This window comes from Rhipicephalus sanguineus, chromosome 1 (genome assembly GCF_013339695.2).
Source record: "Rhipicephalus sanguineus isolate Rsan-2018 chromosome 1, BIME_Rsan_1.4, whole genome shotgun sequence".
Classification (NCBI taxonomy): domain Eukaryota; kingdom Metazoa; phylum Arthropoda; class Arachnida; order Ixodida; family Ixodidae; genus Rhipicephalus; species Rhipicephalus sanguineus.
Window position 1 is genome coordinate 155295937 of NC_051176.1, and position 25336 is coordinate 155321272.

General features: G+C 41.6%; 3 protein-coding genes across 3 annotated transcripts in view; 1 reads left to right on the forward strand and 2 right to left on the reverse strand.

Moving 5' to 3' along the window:
• LOC119400563 (uncharacterized) overlaps window positions 1-24031 on the reverse strand; it is a 273061-nt gene extending 249030 nt beyond the window's left edge. The window contains exon 1 of the mRNA XM_049417292.1: window positions 24028-24031. The gene's annotated coding sequence lies outside the window, so the exon portion shown is untranslated. The remainder of the gene's footprint in view (window positions 1-24027) is intronic.
• On the reverse strand, window positions 19876-22276 carry LOC119400650 (PCNA-interacting partner). Its single transcript, XM_037667684.2, has one exon. The coding sequence runs from the start codon at window positions 22158-22160 to the stop codon at window positions 20421-20423; it is 1740 nt and encodes a 579-aa protein (XP_037523612.1). The 5' UTR covers window positions 22161-22276; the 3' UTR covers window positions 19876-20420.
• Window positions 22506-25336, forward strand: part of LOC119400664 (ecotropic viral integration site 5 ortholog) — a 230934-nt gene continuing 228103 nt past the window's right edge. The window contains exon 1 of the mRNA XM_037667693.2: window positions 22506-22644. The gene's annotated coding sequence lies outside the window, so the exon portion shown is untranslated. The remainder of the gene's footprint in view (window positions 22645-25336) is intronic.

Consider the following 25336-nt stretch of genomic DNA (forward strand, 5'->3'; position numbering starts at 1 on the left):
CCTTTGTTTCACCGCGTCGAGAAACTGCATCGCGCGGTGGCATGGTAGGCACTAGTGCCTATATTCTTGTATTTATGTAAATAATCTTTATACTTACAGAGCTTATATTTCCACTATTATTCTACGAGGGCTTTGCACTCAAAACGTATATATTTCAATTTTTTTAATGTTTACCCTTTGCAGAGTAGCATTGATGTTTTTATGAATCTTGTTCTTTTTGATGCATTTTTTTTTCTTTGATAATTTTTTTATTATATTCAAAATAAATCGGTTGTTTGGAATTAATACTGTTGGAAAGGCCAATTTTTCCTCTATCATTTGATACCCTACCCTTTAGCATCAATTATTTTCTGTGGCAGGAAAAAAAATATTTCCTGGACTAGCCAAAAACAACCGATTTTTCCGCGGTCACAAAAGTGTTAAAGGGACACTAAAGGCAAATGTTCAGTCGACGTTTATTGTTGAAATGGCATTCCAGAAACCTCGTAGTTCTTGTTTCATGCCAAGTAAATGCTTATTTTGAATGAAAGTCATGTTTAAGTGGTCCGCACAGTGTTAGCACACCTGAAAAGCCCTCCTGATGTTGCATTTGCCTTGCCCAACGTTGCCTGCCTTTACTGCCTGGCAGCCGACGCTGTGGTTTCTGCTCTGAAGGGCACATTGCACAACATCGATTGACATGGCATTTTGTCGAATTTTCTGTTACAGCGACTTTCATGAGCGTGCAAGGCACACGCAGCAGTACGCGATCACGAAACTAGCACTAAGACTCAACCGCACAAGCGGAGTGCAGCCCTGTGAAAACGGAACTTTTGCACAACCCACGCCGTTCTCCTCTGTAACATCAAGTTCTTTTTTTCTGTGACTCAAACAGAAACACACAAGCAGCATTTTATTACGTCTTGCAATGCTTGGAATGTTCTTTTATCATAAGTAGCTTGAGTACTACTGATAATTTGTACTTCGGACTCTTGACATCATCGGGCTCGTTCCAAAACGTCCCACTGGTGGCGCATACAGTGTCCTACATTTACCTTTATTTCTCGATTACTAGAGCACTGCTATTGATAATATTGACGTTTTAGTCATTCTCAAACCTTGACCTTTTACTGTGACATAAATTTTTATTTGCCTTTAGTGTCCCTTTAACATTCCCTCATCTTTTACAGGTTTTGCCAGTTAAAAAAAAGCATGATTACAATAAAGCCAATTACAGTGATATAAATTCCAAATTAGATTTGTTCTTTTCCCATGTGTTACTACCTTCATTTAACAGCCGATCTGTTGATGAGAGCTGAACTCTCTTCAAGAATAAGATAACTGCCCTGGTTAACCAGTATGTCCTCCTTATTGAAATAGCTAATGACAAGTCTAACCCGTGGTTCACCAAATCACTATGTTTACTATGCAACAGAAAAAAACGACACTACAATAGCGCTAAGCGCTAGAGCACGCAAGCAGCTTGGGACAAGTACAAGGAAAGCCTAAAACTTTACTGTTCTGTCCTATCTTGAGCTAAAGATGAATACTTACCATCTCTTCTAAAATCTAATATCAGAAAGTTCTGGCACATCATAAGCCCAGATGACGACCACAATAGCATTTCTTTACACGACAATAACACTCCACTCTCAGATGTTCGCTGTGCTTCAACTTTGAATTCTTATTTTTCTTCTATATTCACCACAGAAGATCAGTCTGCACTTTCGGAACTACCAGAATTAAACTACCGGTATATGTCACCTATAGAAGTAACAGTTGAAGGTGTCGCATGCCTAATAAATAACCTCAAGTTATACTGTGGCGTCGACGATATTAATTCTAAAATCCTGAAAAACATGGTCATAGTGTCCAGTCAAATCCTGACACATATCTTCATACAATCATTAGAGACAGGCATGCTACCCTTAAACTGGAAGATAGCTAAGGTTATACCCATATTTAAGTCGGGTAACAAATGCTCACCAGCAGATTACTGTCCAATATCATTAAAATCTATCTGCTGTAAAATGCTAGAACATATAATTGCATCCAACGTCTACAGCCACCTGGAAGCTGACAATTTTTTCTTTACTAATCAACACAGATTTCGAAGGAATTTCTCATGCGAGGCGCAATTATTTGAATTAACAACCGATTTACACGCTAACATGGACAAGGGTCTACAAACTGACTGTGCTTTTCTAGATTTTTCAAAAGCGTTTGATCTTGTAGCACATCGCCGCTTGATTTTGAAATCTGTTCTCAAACTAGACTCTCTCACCCTAACATGGATTCGTAATTTATTGTGCAATCATCAGCAACTAACAGTACTTAATCATTTTTCCTCTCCTCTTTCTTACATTACTTCAGGTGTACCACAGGGAAGCGTTCTTGGGCCATTACTATTTCTTATTTGCATTAATGACTTACCGAGTAATATTTCCTCACACGTGGGCATTTTCGCAGATGACTGCGTTCTCTATTGTCCTATTAAGACTGAAGACGGTCACCAAGATCACCAAGCCCTCCAGAGAGATCTGGAATTTGTTTCACTTTGGTGTAACACTTGGCTAATGAAGCTTAAAGGGGTCGTGAAAAGAAAATGAAGCTGCCCGGTTGTAATTTTTCCTGCTTCAACGAGAATTAGACCTGCCGATTCCAAAATATTCCGGCGCTATATTCAGTCTATAATTAATGACGCCCGTTTGAAATAGTTTTCTTGGGCTCCTAAACGACTATGCGGCACTACTGGCCGCCATAGGCACTAATGTGTGATGTCATGCTAAGGGAAGTTATAAACACAGCGTTAGCTTTCTTTTGCTCTAAAATAATTTACTTATAGGAACCTAGAAAAGAAACAAATAGCACAGCAACTTTTGCGCCCTGAGTTGTATACTGTGTAAGTACAGCACTTGATCTGCTTGCTTCCACTTTCAAGTACATCTGGGCTCCTTCATGTGTGTATTCTTGCCTTCACTTGCACGGTGCAACGTCCCAGTTTTTTCTTTCTGGTTGCATTAGGTTGTGTGTTACGGCGTGTTTTAGGTGGCTTAGTCCTCGCTATGCCAACCGTGTGCGTCGTCAGACAGTGCCGTACAACTTATCAAAGTGTAAACAACGTTCGCTTTCACAAGCTGCCGGCGTCACAATTGAGATGGTATGATGCTATGAATCTCGGCCAACTATGACTCAGCAAACATCGCTGCATCGCCATGTTTTGTCGACAACAGAGACTTTTCATTGGCTGACTTAGAGACGTCAGCTGTACAGTTGAGGGGAGCGTGAGCTGGGAAATCGTAAGTGTGATTTTATAGTTATTAAATGAACCCGGACAATGAAACGAGTCGAGGTATAGAGGGTTTCACTGTTTACTAACACAGACCCTGGACCGCTTCCGGTTTCCTGCTCTGGCGTAGGCTAGCAGGATTGGCGGGGAACAAAAGCCTTCACGAGTAGCCCGCAGAGTTTCAACACTTTTCTCCCTGTTTCTAGCAAAATATTTCAATTAAATATTCTTCTAAGCTACACACAACACTAAAAGAGTTAGTGTTTAACTATAAGCACCTTTCTTTTATGTGAAACTGGAAAAAGAGTATTCCCTTACTCTGACAAATCTTAAAAACACACTTTACGCTTCGGTGTTGCAGAATAATAAATGAGGTGACCGGAGGTTTCTTGGGGTACACCACGTGCTCCTGCTGTCGCAATCTTGAAACCGTCTATAGTATTGAATGGATGGCCGGGGGGGAATTCCGAATACACACATAGTTGAAAAATTTTCGGAAAACGTTTCACAACCCCTTTAATATTTCTAAATGTAAAATCATTTGTTTTAGCCGCAAGCGTACTACATCTACCTTATTGTACCATATAAGTAACGCAAATATCCTGCATGACACACAATATAAATATCTTGGTGTTTATCTATCTTCTACCTTTTCGTGGTCAACTCTCATTGAATACACGTGCCCCAATGCTTCCAGATCATTAGGCTAATAATATCTGGGGTCTAACATCCCAAAACCACGATATGATTATGAGAGACGCCGTAGTGGAGGGCTCCGGAAATTTTGACCACCTGGGGTTCTTTAACGTGCACCTAAATCTAAGTACACGGGCCTCAAACATTTTCGCCTCCATCGAAAATGCAGCCGCCGCAGCTGGGATTCGATCCCGCGACCCTCAAGTCAGTAGTCGAGCGCCATAACCACTAGACCACCGTGGCAGGGCAGATCATTAGGCTACATACGCCGCAAGTTGTATCATGCTACTAACGATATTCGTACACTAGCTTACATAGCATTTACACAACCTCAGCTTGAGTACGCAGCATGTTTGGTCTCCCCATCAGAAATATCTAATCGAAAAACTTGAATCTGTACAAAATAGGGCTGCACGTTTCATTTCACGTTGCTATGACTATATAACAAAAGCATTACACAAATTAAACTCGACTTATCACTTCATCCTTTGCATAATCATCGGGATATCGCCCTGCTATCATTATTTCATAAATACTGAAGACTATTGTTGAATGGAATCTGAAGGGACCAGAAAAATCACGCCATATCCACGAAGTGAATGATGATTGAGGAGCTGGCTTGGAGAAGATCGGGAAAATGCGTAAATCTTCCGTACAAGTCCTCTACCATCATTTGAAGACGTGACACACGTCGTTATATGTACATAAATACACAATGTTTTATTAATTTGCAATTTTGATGAACTATATACACAATTTACAATTATATACATGTTGATGAAGTATGTATACAAGAAATATCTAAGAGCGTCTGATTCTCCATTATCGACACTTGCAGACTCAACGCTCCTAATTTTCTTTCAATTTGAAAACTGCCTTTGAGACGCGCACGACAAAGTGGCCCTAAAATTAGCTATCCAACGCTCGCCTGGCTGTCAACCGCGTTCCCTGCTTGCCCTGTGAGAATTAACGTCCAGGCTAGAGGGAAGACACGACACGCGTCAAGTATGACACCGATCATATTAGAGGAAGTTGTTCCATTTAAGCAGCAGTTCCGTTTAACAGATTTTTGTTTACTGAGAGTCTACTGTGCATCTATAACACAGCATCGTCATTTTTGCAGCTTGAAACTCCACAATGCAGGTCCCAACGTTTATACAATCAGTTCAATTTCATGCACATTTGCGGGAAGACTAATTCATTTAACTATTCTGCTCTTCTAAGAGCCAGTCACCTTTGGAACGACCTTCCGAACACCATCCTTAGTAGCACCAAATATTGACACAACATTGCTGCCACATTGAGAAATTTGCTTCGACGTTGTGGCAACATTGCGTGCTACTAGGGATAGCTTCCAAGAGTAACCAAGAAAACTTCAAGCATCTACTAATCACATATTTCTTAAAATAATGCTTGACACCATAGCTATTACAATGTTCTTTTCCTAGCCTTTATTGTTATTTGTGTGCAATTTTACAAAAACATTTTTTTTGTGATAGCCAAGTTATGTCGCGTTCATTCTGTAATTATATTGTTCGTATTTTATGTGCCAGAGTTTATCGTGTAAGTGAGCTGTCATGATTCAAAGTATATTTTTTCTTGCCTTCTTGTTGCATATCATCGAACATAATGTTCACTACATTCCTGCATATGTTACTGTAACATGTTTTTGTTGTTCTCATTTCTTTATGTATGTATATACCCGTTTCTTTTGTTTTGAAATTACTGTACACGTTTTAAACATTTTCTTGTATTACCCCTCTTATGCAATGCCTCTAAGGGCCTGTAAGGTACTTTTAAATAAATAAATAATGTAATTAATTAATAAATAATATAAATGCAACACACGCATTTTTAAGAAGAAACAAATTTTTTGGTGCACTTTAACATGTACAAATTTTGAGACATGCAGTCTTCTGCGCAAGTTACTGCTTACTGCTCAAGTTCTGTCCATGTTTTTTTTTATGGCGGTCTTGCTTTTTTTTTTAATGCCAAATTTGGTACACGCTTCAATTCTGCCCCAATAAAGGGTGTTTGTGTTCCATGTACACACCTACAAGTAGACTAGGGAACGTGTAAAACATTGTAGAACATATGTTGCAGTTGTCAAGCGCTAGTTCATTATATTTTCACTATTGCTGTTGACGCCCTTGACACACAACATATTGTGTTCTATCCTTTGATTATTTTTGCATGTTTGTAGGGACCTTTTTCGTAATTGTAACTTTACTACGGAAGAGTTTTATTGTATTTGACTTAAACATATCTCTTGTGAAAAAAATCACACACAAGAGACAAGCCCTAGCATTTGGGGCTCGCGCTTCGTTATTGCTTGAATAATGACTGGTGCCACCATTGAATGGGCAAATGTGCAATAGAGAGCGACACTTTACATTTAGGAAAAACATCATTTTCACAATTCTTTGCATCATATCAAATATCAGAATCTATATTCTATTAGCCATCTGCAGTAATTGGCAGACACTCATGTTCCTTGCTTTCATTGTCGGGCGAATCCAACCATGAGCATCTGCCTGGACACGAGCAAGTGAAGGTGGAGAACCATTTCGTTTTTGAATTCTTGGCACCGGACACTGAAATTTTTTCATACTACACACGGTTATGGTGGTTCATCAGTTATATTTCCTCAAAAATGTCATCATTTTTGTTGTGCACATCTAAAACGTCGTGCCTTTTGCAGCTCTGTCATGACGTTTTGCTCATGGTTATCGCAATAAGTCGGCCAGAGGAGCCAAGCTTCGTTGCTAGACTAAAATTCAAATCAATTAGTTTAACTTGCCCGTTCTATCTCAAAATTTGTCACAGCATTTCTTGCAAGCATTCAAAGCTTGTGCTGTTGTCAGTTTCATGTCACAATACCATTCGATATTGGTGTCTACACTGCTTTAACTAACACTTATAATGACCCTCGTTCACATTAGTACTCTCATTATCTTACACTCACTGGCAATAATATTTAATAAGTCTCACTCTTATTCACACCCTCTTTCACTTCTGCTTTTACAAACATCCACTCACTTCTTCAAACAGCTGTACTTGCTTGTAGGATTGTAGGAGTATCAGCGAGTGCGCTTGTTCTTAATGAAACTGATGGTCTAGTCGGTGAGCCATAATGTGGAAGCAGCAGCACAATAGAAAAGAACCACTTTCTGGGAAATTTGCCTTAAAAGAGTGCACTTGTCGGGTGATTTTCACAAAAAGTGATTCTTTGAGCATTAAAACATCACTTGCAGTCCAGCCACTTGTGTAAGTGAATGCGCCTTTTTACATACGCTGCTGCTTCCATGAACTTGTTCTAGTATGCCAAGCCATGTTCGCATGGACATTTAGAAACCTGTTGTCTATACCCTTATCTTCAGCTATTGCTATTTTTATGCCTTTTGGTTAGGAAATGTAGTATTCACTTGTGCTTATCTTTGAAACCACAACTGGCCCACTTCGAAGCTTTGTCCACTGGTGGTGGTACTATGCTGCCGTGAGCATTCTCCTGCTAAGCTGTGTTTGTTTGTTCATTTCCCAGCCTTTGTGGCCTAATTTCAAAGGAGGTGCATTGCAAAATTGACTGTTTCTTGGGTATAGATGTACATTAAAAGGCCAGTAAACAGGCTCAGACTTTTTTTGTTTGCTTGTTTACATCTTCCAAACAAGCAAAACCAATTCATGCAGAAAGCCGCGGTGATCATATTTTATGAATATCGCAGCTTGGCGCGCTGCGCAGACGCTCCAATTCAAAAAACAATTCCCGTGCCCCTCTCCAGCACATGTGCAGTCCTCCTCGTCCGCAAAGTGACGTAAATTTGCCCATGGGCAACTTTACGTAGCACCAACTTTATCGATTGGTACTACTACAAAACGGTGCCTTGGCCCTGCGGTGATGCAGTTTTGGCTTCGCATTTACCGCACTTCTTCACCGTGCCGCTAGGGTGACCCTAGCACCACTCTGATGCGAGCGACAAATGGAGGAAGCCTTGCTCGGTCGTTGGGTGCATGCCAATGATGTAATCGCTGACATCATGTTACATTGCCGAAGTGGGCGCAGTCCCGACAACGGGCTAATCCTACCCCTCTTCATTGCTGAAAAGAGTGGGAAGGCCGAGCCATAAACCAAACCAGCCAAAGTGGGTTGTTATACATACCCTGTAACTTCCTTATTACAGCACTTATTCAGAAGATTTTTGCAACAGCATGTTCGCATAGTACAAGTGCAAAGTTACCGCTTCATCACACATTTTGGACTGTGGGGTTGTTTACTGGCCGTTTAAGGAACACCAGGTTTTTGGGAAGACAATATAAGGGACAACAGCAGTTCCTTATATCTGCTGGAAGATCAATTGATATAATTGGAGACTCACCTAAAGATTGTGGTGCAAGAGAACCACAGTTATGAAGACGAACCTGTTCCTGAAACAACACATAAAGAAGGTCACGTATACTACTTGCCAGCCATTGAGTAAGCATGTGTTGCCTTAGGCAGCCTATGAATTCACCGTCTCAATTTAGGTGCAGTTATTTCACCATTCTTTCCATGTATGCTGCTGTACTGAATGCGCCTTCCGCAGGCGAAGGGGCACTATGATGCCTTACCATTGCTAGATCTAGCCACGAGGGATGCGAAGAAAATGGTGTCATTCCACATGCCTGTGACACATGCTTCATAGCTTACCTAATATTGGTACAATGAGCTTTGCCAATTAAGCTCAAGTTTAGCAATGTTACGTTTCTCATTAATGCTGTAAACATGACATGTGCACATGAACAGCTTCAGGCATTGGAAACTTTCATTGTGCTAAGTGATGTGATTTGTCACGTTAAATGTGCATCGCGTCCCTCGAATTTACCTTCCACCTGTCATTAGACTGTATTATGGAGCTGCTGTCAAATGCGGAAAGCTTCAGGGCAGTTTGCCTATTGTGCTTAGGACTTCTATTCAGCACTGCACTCTTCTTGCATCTGAAATGTGTTGTTTCTTTGCCATTCAGATGACTTCAAATTTAGTTATTGGCCTTGTATGTATGAAAATTTTTTAAATAACCAAGCCTTTTCTTTCCAAGTAGTAAGCTTTACAGAAATGACATGATTTTCTTAGAAGTTGGAAACATTTATATAGGAACATCTTTTTATTTTATTTTTCTCAAAATTTTTTTACTACTTGTATACTGCTAATCTAAACTCCTTGTGGGATCTTGATTGTCTCGGCTTGTCACAAGTGTCACTTCCTTGCTTGTGACGAGCCTGCGTCACAGCAGACGGTGGTAGACATGTCACTATTACTTTTGAACTAGGTTTGCCACACTATCTTCAAAAATATTTCTATGCTCTTACCATTGGCATGCTGTCCAGATATATTGAATTACCCCTATATCAAGCAGTTATAACATACACTTGAAATGCCGTGCTGAAGTATACCTCTGTGCAATGTGTATGTCAAGCTCCCATTCACCTCCACATTCAGTATATTGAATGCTAGGCCCCTGCAACGCACTACTCCAAAGTGGCCTGCGATCACTTTTGTCATCAGAAATATTCATGCAGACAAAACACCACTGCATTGGCAGATGCTGTCAGATAAGGCAGTGAATCTGACGTGGAGTACATACCTCAGCAAAAAGATTGACAGAGTGTGCATCTCAGAATACAGATGGTGCATGCAGCAAGAATATTATTTTCACTTCAGAATGATAGATTTTTTTTAATAAGCTTTGGCACAATATAATTGTGTAATGCAGTGAAGAATACTAAGGAATGAGAACCGCTGTGCAGTGAAGCATTTTGTGTGTGACCTTTCGTTATCATTAAGACGACTGCCACACTACTTAAAAAGAATGCAAAAGGTCTCCCGGTCTCATATGCGCGTGTTCCATAAGAAGGTGTGGATGAAAAATGAAGTGAATGCTTATGCCTTCGATGTGGCTTTTGATAAACAAATCGCTAAATTCCCATTTTTCACGTCTGACGTGAGCAATATTCAGATAAGTGCAGACGAGTGTTTTATGTGTTTGATTATGGATTTATGGTTATATTGTGCAGTCCCTTTTCAATGTGCCACATTCGGGTTTTACTGTCACATAAAAATTAGGGGTGTGCGAATGTTCGAAACTTCGAATAGTTTCGATTCGAGAGGGCAGAAGTGCCTCGCAACTCAAATTGAAATATGATAAAAGTTAAGCTTACATGAATGCTTAGTGGGGGAAGGTATCGTTTGTGGTGTTCGAGTCTATTTGAAATATTCAAGCACCATAAAACATCATGACAAGTATTGAAATCAGCACTACGAGTTACATACCTATGCTAAATTTCACAAAGTTTGAGCTGCCAAAAAAATGGGGAGCCATACCAAAATTAAGAAGAAATGTCTAAAAATAAGGAAACCCAGCATCATTCTGGGTTATCCCAAGGTGAAGCACTTGCAATGAATATCGGGCTGATTGATTGTCATTGCTCCTCGCACTTGAGAAAGAACGCTTGGACGATTAAACTATGACATCAACATTAACACGTCAGCACAAGTGTGTCTAGTGAGCAGCTGTTTTCGTTGAGTGGAACAAGGGTGACATGCACAACAGTGTCGCTGCTTTCTGAATATACGAAGCCAGCTATCCATCCTTCATAACAGCTTTAAATAATTGCACATGCTGTATGGTCAAGCAATAGTGTTGTACAAATAATAAATTTCCTGTAGATTATTTTCTGTGCAACAAAAACTTTTTCATGTCTGGGTGGGGAAACAATTTTTTTATTTTTTTATTTTCTGCAAAAGCCAGTAGGTTGTACTATTTCTATTAGAAAATATTAGAAAAATATTTTATTCGCACTTAATTTTCATGATTCGAATTCGCTTTGAAGTTGGAAATTTGATATTTGCACATCCGTAGTAAAAATGATGAGCCATGTAACCTTAGTTTTTTTTTTTTTTTTAATGTGCCCTTCTGAAGTTTAGTAGGTCAAGTTTACAGAATAGTTATATTTTTATGGAGTTACAGGTTAAAGGTAGAGTTGTAAACTTGATCCTTCAGCTTTTATTTATTTGTAATTTTCAGCAATTTCACTTGAAAAATAACGTACTAAAAAAATATGCTGCATACAGTTGGTAGATTTTGTATCTCTTTAATAAAGTTGGTAAAGTGGTTGCTGAGTAAAGCTATTTTTACGTTTCCGTCCAAGGTCATGCATGGAGACTATCTGGGGAGGGAGGGCAGCATAAGGGGATTCTATGTGTTTTGAGCAACAGACCAGAATATTGATTAATAACGTAGTGCAGATACCATCTTGTCACACGAAATGTTTTCATTAGGCATGTGCGAATATTCGAGCACTTCGAATATTAAAACGAATATTACAGTATTCGAATTCGCTTCGACACGAATTTAAATTATTCAAAATGAATGAATAGGCGTATATTAAACCGCATGTGACCCCCCCCTGTAAAGGTGGTTTCACTGCAACCTAGGAGTGCTATGCCGTGAAAACAAACACCTTTTCAGGAAAAATCCGCATTGCCGAAAAGCCCCATTTCAAGGTTAAATGAGCATATTACCCTCACATCGATTAATCATTCTTTAAGCTTAAAAGCTTGTTAAATGGACTTATACGCTCTAAGTATAGTATATTTTAAAACATAATATAACATATTTTGCCGGTTATCACTTGCATCCTACTGAAATTCAAATTCTGCTACTATTCAAAGTTGCTTCCACTTCACATTGAACCAAAAAGAATGACATGAGCACATGCCTTGTTCCAATTTTTAAAAATATTGTGCAGGTTAGTTGTGTTATGACAAATATGCTCATTTTTCTTTATAATATGTTAAATATACTGCTCGAACTATTCGCTTCGAATTCGTTTCGGAACTGAAATTTACTATTCGCACATCCCTAGTTTTCATGGCTCATTCATACCCAGAACTTGTGTCAACAGGAATCACCTTCCTCACGACATCACTTATATAATAGATAACCTATTTCGAAAAACCATTGTTCTTCTCTGAATGTATATATCCTTGTTACTACAGAATTTTTTCCCTTACTGTTAGAAAATTGTTTCTAATCTATCCCCGCTGCTATTTTATGTCATTGTCTTGCCATGTGTTTACACCAGTTACGATCTATTGGCACATTTTTTTCTTGTTTTGCCTTGCTGTTTATATTTTTTGTGTATCCCCACTATAATGCCCTCGGGCCTAAGGGTACAATAAATAAATAAATAAATAAATACCGCTGTGCTATGCATACCTACACAATGACGAGGACATTGGCTTCTGTCCTACTGCTGCATTTTGACCCATTATGTTTCTATATTGCATATGTGCAACAACAAAACCCTTGCTTCACAAAGTTGTGTTCATTCCTTATACTGGCAAATTATTCACAAATTTTGATGTGCCAGAACGTTCTCCACTTCATGTTTTGTCATTTCACGCGCAATATCCAGCCATGAAGAAAGGCTGACACGTGAGGCATCCATGTCGTTTGGGTCTTGGGCAAAACCCAGGGTAAAATTGAATAACATAAAGCCCGGCGGGTGCCGGGGTTTATGCTCACGATGTTGTCTGTAGTGCAAAAACACATAACTTGCTATTGAAGGTGCATTCAAGGCCATTATTTATATCTTATATAATATGTAATCAAGCCTATTTCTTTGAAGAATATATGTATAGGTAATTTATCTGGTAAAAATCAAAATACAAACACAGTGAACAAAAATTTCTTCAAGTCAAGGGTGCACTTATGCCTGAGCATGTGGACAGTTGGCAGCAGCTGTGATTTGTAGATGTGCATTTGTGCGCGTATTTGAGAAGTGAAGTTAACAAATCATACCAAACACCAGGTCTCTCTGGCAGCACAGGAGAATGTTAGCAATTAGGCAAAGATGACTACTGCTGGAGAATAATTTTGCATGAACATGTGATCTGGCCTGTCTTCTCGCAGGAGAAACATGCACGTTGCCAGTGCTTTACTCGTGTCCTCATTAGTGATGCTGGTAAATCGCCACTTGATTTTTTGCATTACAGGTATGCAGAGGAATCAAACTGAAGTCACTGAAAGCTGTAAAAGGCAAGGGTAGTATTACAAATGCCACTTTGATGGTGACTTCATTAGAAAGAAACAGCAGATGGTTCAAATCAACTGGAAGTAAGCAATACACTTGTATTGTTGCTTGGCATTGTGCCCTAGGAAATGGAATTAGTTGTGACTGCCCGAAATGTAAGGGGTATTCCTCTGCTTGAGAACGAGGTAGTCTATATCCACTTGTAGCTCTTTTTTATAGTATGCAGTGATGTGATTGCTGCGCCAATTGTGCCAAACTGCGCCAAGAGGTGCAACCTGCTACATCCTGCTACATCTTGACGGAAATCGCATTATTTTCGCCGAGCGTACGCCAAGACACCATTTTTGTAGTCTTTCGGAGAAAAAAGAAAAGGTGGTAGGCACTTGAAATATTACCTAAGTTACTGTTGTAAATTTTAGAGCCTGTATCTCGTTGTCCAAGCCGATGAGTTGTACGTTCTTTGCCACGATTAGCTCGAGGACCTCCTGGAGCTTGTCAGCCGAAGTGGTCAATCTGTAAATAGGGCGTCGAGCGTTGAGATGGCCTGGGTGATGGCGGTTCGGGCAAAGTGGCGCTTGGTGCGGAGTTGATGCATTATCGAAGGTCAAGTGCCAGATGACCGGGTGGATTTTGGCACCTGTGGTTAGGAGTGGCTTTTACAAAGGTGTACTCTTATCGCATAGGAATGGTGGACACCTTCAGATGTGGCTCTTGAAACAGTGACGAAACAATAGAACATCTACTGTGTTTCTGTGATTGTTTGGTGAGCGAATGCAACACTTTACGCAATGCGCTGAACAAACTACATGACAGACCACTTTCAGAAGATAAGATCCTCATATTGTGGCCCTACACGTCACAGGCCAGCAAAGTGACGCGGGCATTGACACTATTTTTAAAATCGATCAGGTTGAGCAATTGCTTGTAGGCGTGTAATGGACAGGCGCACATGTACCGGGGCAATGCTTTCTTCCCTCTCCTTTCTTCCTTTTAATCCCTTCATCCCTTCCCCCAGCATAGGGCAGCAAACCAGACACGCATCTGGTTGACCTCCCTGCCTTTCCTTCTTCTTGCTCTCCTCCTTCTCTCAAGGCCAATAACTAAATACTAGAGCTGTCCGAATAGCAAAATTTTAGGTGCGAAGCGAATTCGAATATTGAAGTGTGAGTGCGAATCGATTCGAATATTTTTCGAATATTTCTTGAATATTTCTTGAATACTTCTAGAATATTTTTCGAATACTTCGAAGCGAAATTGCAGAAAAAGAAGTTAGAGAGGATTCCTAAGCATATTCTTATGAGATAGCAACGTATGCAAGTGTTTCTTTTCACTAGGTTGATGAAGCATTGGCGGGGTGGTGTTTCATAGTTGTCTTATCAAGAATGAGGCAATGTAGAGGCCGAATTTTATTTATGTACATGATATGGTGCAACCAAAGTCTTGCCACAACACTTAACTTCTGTGGAGGCCTAACTGATGGGGCGGACAGGGGTGTGCTCCCTTCAAGTCCGGAGTTCCAAATCTGCCTTGTAGACGTCGATATATAAGAACATCTGAAATTTTGGATGCTAAAAAGCTTCGGCTTCCAATTTTTCGGACTTCCTGCCCAAATTTCAGCTCCAAAACAGCATTAATTGAGCCCCCACCTCTGCTACATCTTTCATCTCCATGTTGGAACCAGCGTTTTCTTGAGTTAGTACATTTGCGATCGTAGCAGAGCTTGAAAGGCAGCTTTGCCGCATTACCGGGGTGTGATGAGGTGAAGCATATTGAAAATCTAGGGACCACTTCCAATCGGATGTTGACTGTGCCTTGGCAAAGTTCGACCCTAACTGAGCTTGAAAGGCAGCTTTGCCGCAATATCGGGGTGTGATGAGGTGAAGCATATTGAAAATCTAGGGATCACTTCCAATCGGACGTTGACTGTGTCTTGACAAAATTCGACCGTAACGGAGTTTGAAAAATAGCTTTGCCGCAATGCAAGAGTGTAATGAGGTGAAGCATATTAAACATCTGAAGGGGTCACTTCTAATAGGACGTTGACTGTATTTGTTCTTGGGAAGTTCGAATAGTAAAATTGCAGCGCGAATCGAATCGCATAGCAAACACTATTCGAAAAATATTCGAAATTTCGAATATTCGCACACCCCTACTAAATACTTAACAGAGATTATTCGACTGAGTTAATGGTAATGAGCAAGTAACTCGCAGTTGCCACCTAGCTATCGATATAGCTTACAAACACTTGGAGGACGCTTAAGCTTCGCATTCAAGTGTAGAACGCGATAGTGTAATCCGGCCCTGTGCGCATTGCCTTCAACAGTGCCGCAAGGAAACCGTGCTGACAGCACTCGTGCTCAGTCTTCTTCTGTGTGTTTCATCTTCTGCGCTGTTTCAAAATGAAGGAAAGGAACCTTTGTACGCATAACATTGGCTGTTTCAAACTGTCGTAGACTGCCTACTGGATGTACAGTTGCTAAGTGCCCACTACGCCATAATTCTTTGTTTTGCAAATTGGCGAAGTACCCACTACGCACCCGTAAGGTGCCACGCGCACCAGCGCAGCAACACACTTTGTAATGGTGGGCAGCTTTAAACCACCCACTCGTTGCTCAATTCACATGTTTTGACGCCTGGTGTGATTCTACAATTCTACCATGCAATATTTCATGTGTTAAGGAGACTCCACTCACTACATGCTAATTTTACGGCATTTTTTACGAAACAGTTTCAAGCACTGGCGTGGCTCCGACACTGGGATATCCGTGAAACGAGTTCTTTAATGTTATCGCACTAATATTCTTCATGCCTAACCACCATTTGTCCTACAACTTTGCCTGCTGCGACCTGTCTTGCCCGGCTGCAAAGACATGCACACAATGTCTTGTAAATGGCAACTTCAGCACCAAAACGCATGCCCTAATGTAAACTTTTGCCTAGTGCAAACAGATTACGGCATACCATATCATGTCAGCTAGATGGTTGTACGAGAGCTTTATGTACTGGCCCAGACAGTGACGCTTGGGACAGCGGAAGCTGAAGTTGCCATGTATTGTGGCAGGCTCACAGTTTAAATAATTGTCTTGAAGGAAATATAATGTAAATATATATGCAACTATATACTGCATGTCGAGACACAATTGAGCCGTTAATTCTGCATATTGAGTTTTCTGGCCGGGAGGGGGGACCCTGCCAAACAGTACCAACCATATACTGTGAAATACATCAAGTCAGGTAAAAATATTTACTGAATGTTGTGGAATCAGAAAATGCCTAATATTTGGTGAAGTTACAAGTTTTTAGAAGACATCAATGTTTTATATGAAGATTGATTGCATCAATTATAGTAAGCAGTACGAGTATTTACTTAGAACGTGGCATTCCAGTTATGTTATTTTACAAAAGCAATACGGTGTTATTTGTTCTAATTTCCAGAAAAATTCATGCAGGGCACTTTAGTTTTAATTAGGGGTGTGCGAATATTCGAAATTTCGAATATTTTTCGAATAGTGTTTGCTATTCGATTCGATTCGCACTGAAATTTTACTATTCGAACTATTCGAACTTCCCAAAGACAAATGCAGTCAACGTCCGGTTGGAAGTGACCCCTTCAGATTTTTAATATGCTTCACCTCATTACACTCTCGTATTGCGGCAAAGCTGTCTTTCAAGCTCCGTTACGGTCGAACTTAGCCAAGAGACAAAGACCGGTTGGAAATAATCCCTTGATTTTCAATATGCTTCACCTCATCACACCCCCGTGTTGCGGCAAAGCTGCCTTTCAAGCTCCGTTACGGTCGAACTTAGGCAAGAGACAGTCAACGTCTGATTGGAAGTGGTTTCTAGATTTTCAATATGCTTCACCTCCTCACACCCCCGTATTGCGGCAAAGCTGCCTTTCAAGGTCCGTTACGGTCGAACTTGGCCAAGAGACAGTCAACGTCCGTTTGAAAGTGGTCCCTAGATTTTCAATATGTTTCACCTCATCACACCCCCGTATTGCGGCAAAGCTGCCTTTCAAGCTCCGCTACGGTCGCAAATGTATTAACTCAAGAAAACGCTGGTTCCAACATGGAGATGAAAGATGTGGCAGAGTTGGGGGCTCAATTGTTTTGGACCTGAAATTTGGGCAGGAAGTCCGCAAAATCGGACGCCGAAGCTTTTTAGCATCCAAAATTTCAGATGTTCTTATATATCGATGTCTACGAGGCAGATTTGGAACTCCGGACTTGAAGGGAGCACACCCTTGTCTGCCACGTCAGTCGGCCTTCCACAGCAGTTGAAAGAGGAGGAGAGGCTGAAGAAATGGCATCTCTGCCTATCACGTGTAAAGTGTTGTCGGCAACACTTTGGTTGCACCAAATCATGTACATAAATACAATTCGGCCTCTACATTGCCTCATTCTTGATAAGAAAGACAACTATGAAATATGACCCCACCAGCGCTTCATCAACCTAGTGAAAAGAAACACTTTCATGTTGCGATCTCACAAGAACATACTTAGGGATTCTCTGCAACATTTCTGTAATTTCACTTCGAATTATTCGAAAAATGTTTGAGAAATATTCGAAAATTATTCGAAATTATTCGATTCGATTCGCACTCAACCTTTATTATTCGAATTCGCTTCGCACCCAAAATTTTGCTATTCGCACAGCTCTAGTTTTAATGCTATACAACAGTCAGGATTTATAAAAAATTGCACCTGCTCCGTTGGCCTGTCGGATTTCACTGGGAAAGCACAGTGACATGCTATCCCGGTGTACTGGTACCGCTTCTCGACTGCGACAAAAGTTTAAGTTAAACAACCTGTCTCAGTGAAATGTGAAGGCTTTCATTCGCGCAAATTTCTTCGAGCCCGGCATCGAAATTAGGACAAAACACACCACTTATTCATTAAACCCTCTATTTTATTGACTGTCAACGCGCCAGAAGCCTAACGAGTTTGTCCATGGAGTTCAGCAGCGTATACTTCACCATGCAACTCGAATGCCTTGGTTGCATGGAAAGTGCAGACGTCATTGCGATAGTTATTTCTGGTAGTAAAAAAATATGTGAGAAAATTTAGGCAGATTCAAGCATCAGGGAAAGCTGCACTGAATAACAAATAAAAAGTGTATCGCGAGGAAATGTCGGACAGCTTGATGTCGCAGGTATATATAAATTTAGGGCTGTCCGCAGGAAAGCGAGGAGCTGTGAGTTCATTTCACCTTTTGGGAAAATATATATAAATATACATTTATGTGTCCATATAGTATTTATTTTGTTAGACATGCTAAAACAACTCTCGCGACTTTAAAAGTTATGTTTGTAAATGTGTGACAGGCAACTGCGCAAAAGTGGTTTCAGTCGATCACATCACTGAGCATGCTCTAATAAAAATATTACGAGAAAATATTCCATGAGAGATACTATGTCTAGGCAGCACTCTTAGATATTTCAGAAATACTTGCGGGAGTACTGAAACCTCCCGAATGCACCGCAAAGAGCAGGGAAATTCCGGTGTTCACCTATGCATGTAGAACATATTCAGTCAGAGGTGTTTGTGGGTTGGTATTAGCTTTGAATACTTGCCAGTCTAAGCACTAAAAATGGTCAACCTATGTATTGCATAAATGCAGCTGGTATCAGTGGCGTATCAACTCGTTCGCGAGTGGGGGGGCTGGCGTCGCTCACTTGGTCTGCTGCATATCTATATATATTGTGCAGGCTGGGCCGCCCTATACTGCGTCAACACAGCAGTGTTTAATAACATTTTGGAAGTATTACCGTCAAGTTTAAACAGTACAGCCACATTTAACCTATTCTATTAAATATTATTTAACCTATTATATTTAAATAAAACACAAAAATATAAGCATCAAGCGTTCATGCCATGCTGGCAGTTTGAAAGAGAAGCCAGACAAGGGACACATAAAGAGGATGAGCATGGTACTTGTACTGGGCCCTCGCCTAGTCTTTCTTTGGCACTGTCATAATGCGTGAAAGCTTAAATAGAAGGCTGCAATGAATATAATAATAATAATTACAAGGGACGCTGTAGTGGAGGGCTCTGGAAATGTGGACCACCTGGATTTCTTTAACATGCGCCCAAATCTAAGTAGACGGGCCTCAAGCATTTTGCCACCATCAAAACACGGCCTGGATTCGATCCCGCAACCTTCAGGTCAGCAGTCGAGCACCATAACCATTAGACCACCGTGGTGGGTGCAAACAGTACACATTGTGCTATAGCAATAATTTTCCTAGTGATTTTCCAAGGCTCTTCATCTTGTGCCATCAGTAAATACCACTACATCACTGCATCAAGAGCTAGCTCTACCGTTGCCACGTTCGCACATTCTGGGGGTTGTCCCTTAAATTTATTAAATTTTCCTTATGTGAAGTAACTATTAAAGGGACACTAAAGTTAAACAATGGATCAGTTTAGCCCATGAACTTACTCCTTCAAAACTCTGCCAATAATTTTGTCATCGTAGGTTTATTAACAGAAGAGAAAATAAAGGTAAAGTATTATTTCTGAATTTCACACCGAAATATCTGCACAACTGTCATTGTGATGTCACGGATTTCAAAGTGCTCTTTTCGTTTTCTGGCCACATTGGCTTAATAAAATTTTCTGAAATTTCGTACTTAAGGTCTCCGGCCCTCTTAGAGAACAATGTAGTTCAATTTTACCTCTGAAGAATTATCTGGGCATCACAGCAAGATGGTGAGGGAACTTCAATGTGGCAAACCTGCATTTTCTTTTTGCAGATTTTCTCACTTACCAAGCATCTTCTCGTGGCAATAGTTACGGTTTCGGTACTGTGAAAGGGTGAATGCCAATACAAGAAAAATCTCTTTTCTCTTTAGTGTCCTTTAGATATGAGAAAGGATAGCATAATCCTTTACGAAGATATTTTGTGCAATACACTGACAGTATTGCAAATCAAGCTGCAGACTAGGTCAGTTTAATATACATTGCAATCATTATGCAGCGCTAGAGCTGTGAAATGAATGACATAAGCACACTTACAAAAAAGGTATTGTTTCTTTTATATGCTAAAGGTACATCAAACTGTGTGCTCTGTGAAGTACAAATTTATGGTGCACTGAATAAGTGACAGAACTATCATTCTTGCCATCCTAGCAAATTGTTGACACAAATTTCGGCAGTGTATACTTTGTATACTGTGATGCAAAGTATCAAGATTTAAAATGATAAAACATGCTCTGAAATACAAGATGTCATGACGTTACTCTTTATTTGTAATCATATAACCTTGACCAAGCAATGGCAATACACAATAAAAAGATGTGATAGTGGGCTACTGTACTGGCCTTACAACCGTACTATTATCTGAATGTGCACAATTTACGAAACAATGCTTTACTGTTGATTAACTATGCCTTAGTGAAAAATGATGTTATCCTTGCTTGATCCTTGCAGACAAGCTTACTCGAGGCCCTTTGTTTTTTGTTTATACTATTTATGTCACCGAGTATATTGCGCTTAGCAGCTTTTTTGGGAACAGAAGGCTTTGCCCGTGATGAGGGCTCCTTGCTCCTGGCTTTCATTTGCGCCACGCTTGGTTCTTCCCTGTGAGCTGACGTGACTGAAGTGTCCTTGTCTGGCAGTTTGCAAATGCCGTTCTTCTCCTTTTGGTCTGAAACAGCATGAAGTACCGCTATTAATTGTGGTGTTCCTTCACGTTCACACTTCTCTGAGAGGCGCTTGGTCAGGGGTACATCATATCCATCATCCTCGATCTTAGACTCTGGTGTTTTGAAATATTCTAGCAGGTGTGGTATATTTAGTGGTGTACTGTTCGCTTCGAGGTTGTAGATCACCGTCACTGGACTGCAGGTGGTGCGTCGTGTAGACAGGAAGTCAGAAAGGCGTCGCAGGATACGCAGTGTATCAATGCCCAGTGTTGCATCATTAGCATCATCCAGATTTTCTGCGTCTTGTTCTTCATGAAACCTACGAGCTAGCTGCACCAGCTCAGCCTTGCAACGAACCACAGTCTCCCAGACGAGCCCGTGTCCACTTGCTGCTCTTATGCGACGCGCGATGGTGCCCACGACATTGGCGATGGCAACCAGTGTGGGGTCTTCTTCGACCGCGGTTTGTAGCTTGTGCAAGACGTCAACGAATGCAGCCAGCTTGCAAACGTAAGGTTTAAGAGGGCAGTTCTCAGGAGCCGCGTAGCTATCACCTCCCAGCCTTGCTCGCATCACATAGGAGACCGCCGTCTGACACATTGGCGATTTTCTCTCAAGTGAGAGACGTTTCAGTTCCGTGAATGCGTCGTGTGGCAGCTGAATGACGGGCGACGCCATGGCTGTTGCAAGCGCCAGTTCGTCGCGGCTATTCACAAGGATGCGAAGGAAGGCGTTCACGATGCGCACAGTATATTCGGCGGTGTTTGAGTCCAACTTCTCCACTGTGGAAGCGTCAGGCTCGGGCACAACGGAAACGTCCGCCCGGACGCTAACATCTTTGATGTCGTAGTCTTCGTTGACACTCATATCGAGCGGCGCCTCTGTGACAATACGTCTCGGCTTCCTGCCTTGAAAGAGCAGCTCGATACATTCTTTTGTAAAAGGCGTCGTGATAGGCCCGTGCACTAAGTAAACTGACTTGGCAACTTGCGCTGCAAACATGCTGTCCTCCTCGATGGCGCCCCTGAACACTTTCAAGACTTGCCAGTTGTTCAACGTGTTGCTGTGCGATAGAAAGTCGAGGTACTCTTGCACATACTCTGATTCCACGGGCGTATCTTGGATGGCGAGGTGCTTTTTGTAGAGGATGTCTGCGTACATCACCTCGCTTGCGAGGGCTTCAAACTTGCCTGACCGCTGCTTTACACGAGCTGTGCATAAGTGTAGAGCCTGGTAGTGTTCCGGTATGGTCAGCACGGTCGTACGCCAATTAGGAAACAGTTTGCGTTTTCGAAGAGCGTTGACGAAGAATCCAAAGAGTGTACAGGTTTTTAGGTCGTCGGAAAGCGACTCTGTCCTCAAAACATGCACTTCATTAGGTCCTGCTTCTGTTTTAACGAATTCAATAACGGCATCTTGAACACATGGATCATAGGCCGTCCATAGGAAGCAGGGACCTACTTCCTTGTCCTGGGCCATTAGAATGAATAGCGAACAAACGAGCAACAAAAGTCTGCTTGACACCGCTACCGTTTCGCTTCAGAACTTCAACAACAGCGCGCCAAAATTATTGAGCCATTGACTTCGACCTGACTGTGGCTTTGGCCTAAAGTATGTCTGTTTCCAAACTTTCGCTAGTTTTTACAATAGTTTACGATAATCGGAAGACACATCTGTGATCATTGAAAATTTGATACCTTGCTCTAATAGCGTTGAGTATTTCAGCTAAACAAGAAGTCTTTTTAAAAACTTGTTCTCAGCCATCGTGCCCACAGGTGCGCTAAATGTGTTAAGTGGCGCCATCTCTTTCAGAAAGAGTGCAGCTGAAGGGCGACCTCGTTTCTCCTTTTTCTCACGCCGATCTTGTCATACATTCCTTCCGTGGACGTCAGCAAGCGCAGGTACAATACGAACAGTTGACAGATTTCGTCTTGCCCTGCCGTTCTCACCTCATCGAAACCCGGTAAGCGAATCGTTACAGTCACACGCATCGCTGTTCGGCTCGGAGAGCTTCGTCTGACAGGCGCTCCGATCCGTTCGGCGCACCCAGCATCCGTGCGGAAGGTCTACGCACGATCGCTGATCCTCATTCAGTGGTCCCGTGTGTACCTTGATCAGCTGTTCCGCTGCCCCTTAAAGAATCTCTCGTTACAACTTACCTTTATCCTTACCGTGTGAGGTAATTGACGACGGGTTCATGAGATTATACGTACGTCCGTGGCCCGAGCGTGTGTGTGTGTATTTTTTCCCCCTTCAGACAGTGCCTCACGCCTCTGAATCGATGTTCGTCCAGGCAGCGAGCGCACTGTTCGAAGCCACTGCGGGTGTTCAGTTGTCTCGTCACCCGAGCTCACTAACCAGTGAAAGCTGCCTCGAAATTACCCCGTTTCGGACTAACTCGCTAGTGCCGATCGTGAAGTGGTATGACCTAAACGAGAACCGTACAGTTTGCGTCCTACTTTACCACTGTGCACTTGACAGATGCCTTATTTTCCCATGCCACGAGGAGCGTTGCGTTACACCGTTATGCATAACTTTGAGCGGTACTTTTGGCGTTGTATCTTGAGAAATATGACTTAGCATTGTATCGAGTGTACTACACAATTCACGTTGTTGGTGACGGCAACATGAATGCTGCAAAGGAAAATTTTTTTGTGAATGATAATTTTTAAAACGAACAGTTTAGGTGCATTCATGATGCACTGGAATTCAGCGTGTTGCGTGAATATATCTCCATCCTGCGCGATGTACTGACGGTCACGCATTTCCGTATGCCGTTCTGTCTTTTCAAAATTTCATATACGTAAATGAAAGATGCAGTCATACAGCCATCGGCTACCACACCGTGGGAGCTGTCATACACACACACACATATATATATATATATATATATATATATATATATATATATATATGAGTGCATTGCACCATCTATTAGTTTTGTACTTTACCAGCGCGTAGATACTTCGCTTGTTTTCGTACTCGCGAAGTCGGCCTCTTTGCCTCTCCCCCTACCCCCAGTTTTTAAACATGAAGCTTGCTAAAACCGCTCGTGGGCGCGGGTTCGATTCCCGGCCACGGCGGCCGCATTTTGATGGGGGCGAAATGGAAAAAAAAAAAAAAACACCCGTGTACTTATATTCAGGTGTAATTTAAAGAACCCCAGCTGGTCGAAACTAATCCGTAGTCCCCCGCTACGGCGTGCGTCATAATCATATCGTGGTTTGGGCACATAAAACCTCAACAATTATTATTATATTATTATTATGCTTGCTAAAACCACAATATGATTATGAATAAATGAAAGAAGGGAATCTTGAGGGCCCGTATCTTTGTTTGATGCAACCTTAATAAAGACCAACAGATAGTGAAGCCAAGGAATATATAGGGGACGTTAATTTTGCTGTTTTAAGTGCATTGCAGTAATTATGATATAAATGCGAATAAAGTAAAGTGGACGAAAAGACAACTTGCCGCCGGCAGGGACCGAACCTGCAACCTAATAACGCGTCCGATGCTCTACCAATTGTGCTACGGCGGCGGTCGTCCTCCCGTACTCTTTATCGGGTATATCTGTGCATTGAAGAAATTAAAGTGGACGAAACGGCAACGATGCACACATATACCCGATAGAGTGACGGGAGGACGACCGCCGCCCTAGCTCGATTGGTAGAGCATCGGACGCGTTATTCGAAGGTTGTATAGGTTCGGTACCTGCCGGCGGCATGTTGTCTTTTCTTCCACTTTATTTTCTTCGCATTTATATCATAATTACTACAAATAACATCCCCTATACTTTCCTTGGCTTGATTGTCTGTTGGTCGTTACTACTTTAAGCCAAGCGTTACTTAGGGGGATCGACGTTTATGTGTAAATGGAGTAGTTGTGTGCATATCATGGGCTTAAAAGGCACGTTGACTACAATGGTATGTACTTAAAGGGTAGCGTATGGTCCAACGTGACGTCAGCATTCACGTTAGAGCACAGACGACAGTTTTGGAGAAATGAAATGAAGGACGATGCGCATATTGGGACCGAGTCGTAGTACACGTGAATGTTTATTACATTGCTGTAAAAGCGGTTAAACAAATCTGCGACCACAATTGACGTTTCCTCGACAACCGCCAGGTCTAGAAACTGCCTTCTTTTCTGAAGGCAGTTTCTACACGTTGCGAGGCTCTGTGGTAGAATACTTGCTTTCCACGCAGTATGCCTGAATTCGATTTCGGTTCGAATCCTGATTTTTAATTTGCATCCGTCAGCATTTTTTACTCACCGTCGACACCGACACCGGACTTTCAGCGACACGGGCTAAAATTGCGGGTATGTGCCCCACGCGACTGAGGGAAAGGGTTTCATGACCTACGAGACAGGCTTGTCACGTTATTCAGGTCATGACCTTTCAGTCATGTTCTTCATACACTTGCCTTCCTATGGAAACTTTGGTGTATACCAAGTTAAAGTGACACTAAAGAGAAAAACGATTTTTCTTGTATTAGCAAATTACAATTTCACGATACCGGAAGCAGCACACTTAGCGCGAGAAGGCTCTCGGTAAGCGAGGTAACGCGTAAAGAGGAAATGGTGCGGGTGGCGACGCCGCCTTGAAGTTCCCGCACCAGCTCGTCGTTACGCCAAAGATTTTTCCGGTGTCG

What these genes read in the sequence shown, in the direction of transcription:
- LOC119400650 (XM_037667684.2), bottom strand. Translation starts at nt 22,160, where the DNA reads ATGGCCCAGGACAAGGAAGTAGGTCCCTGCTTCCTATGGACGGCCTAT.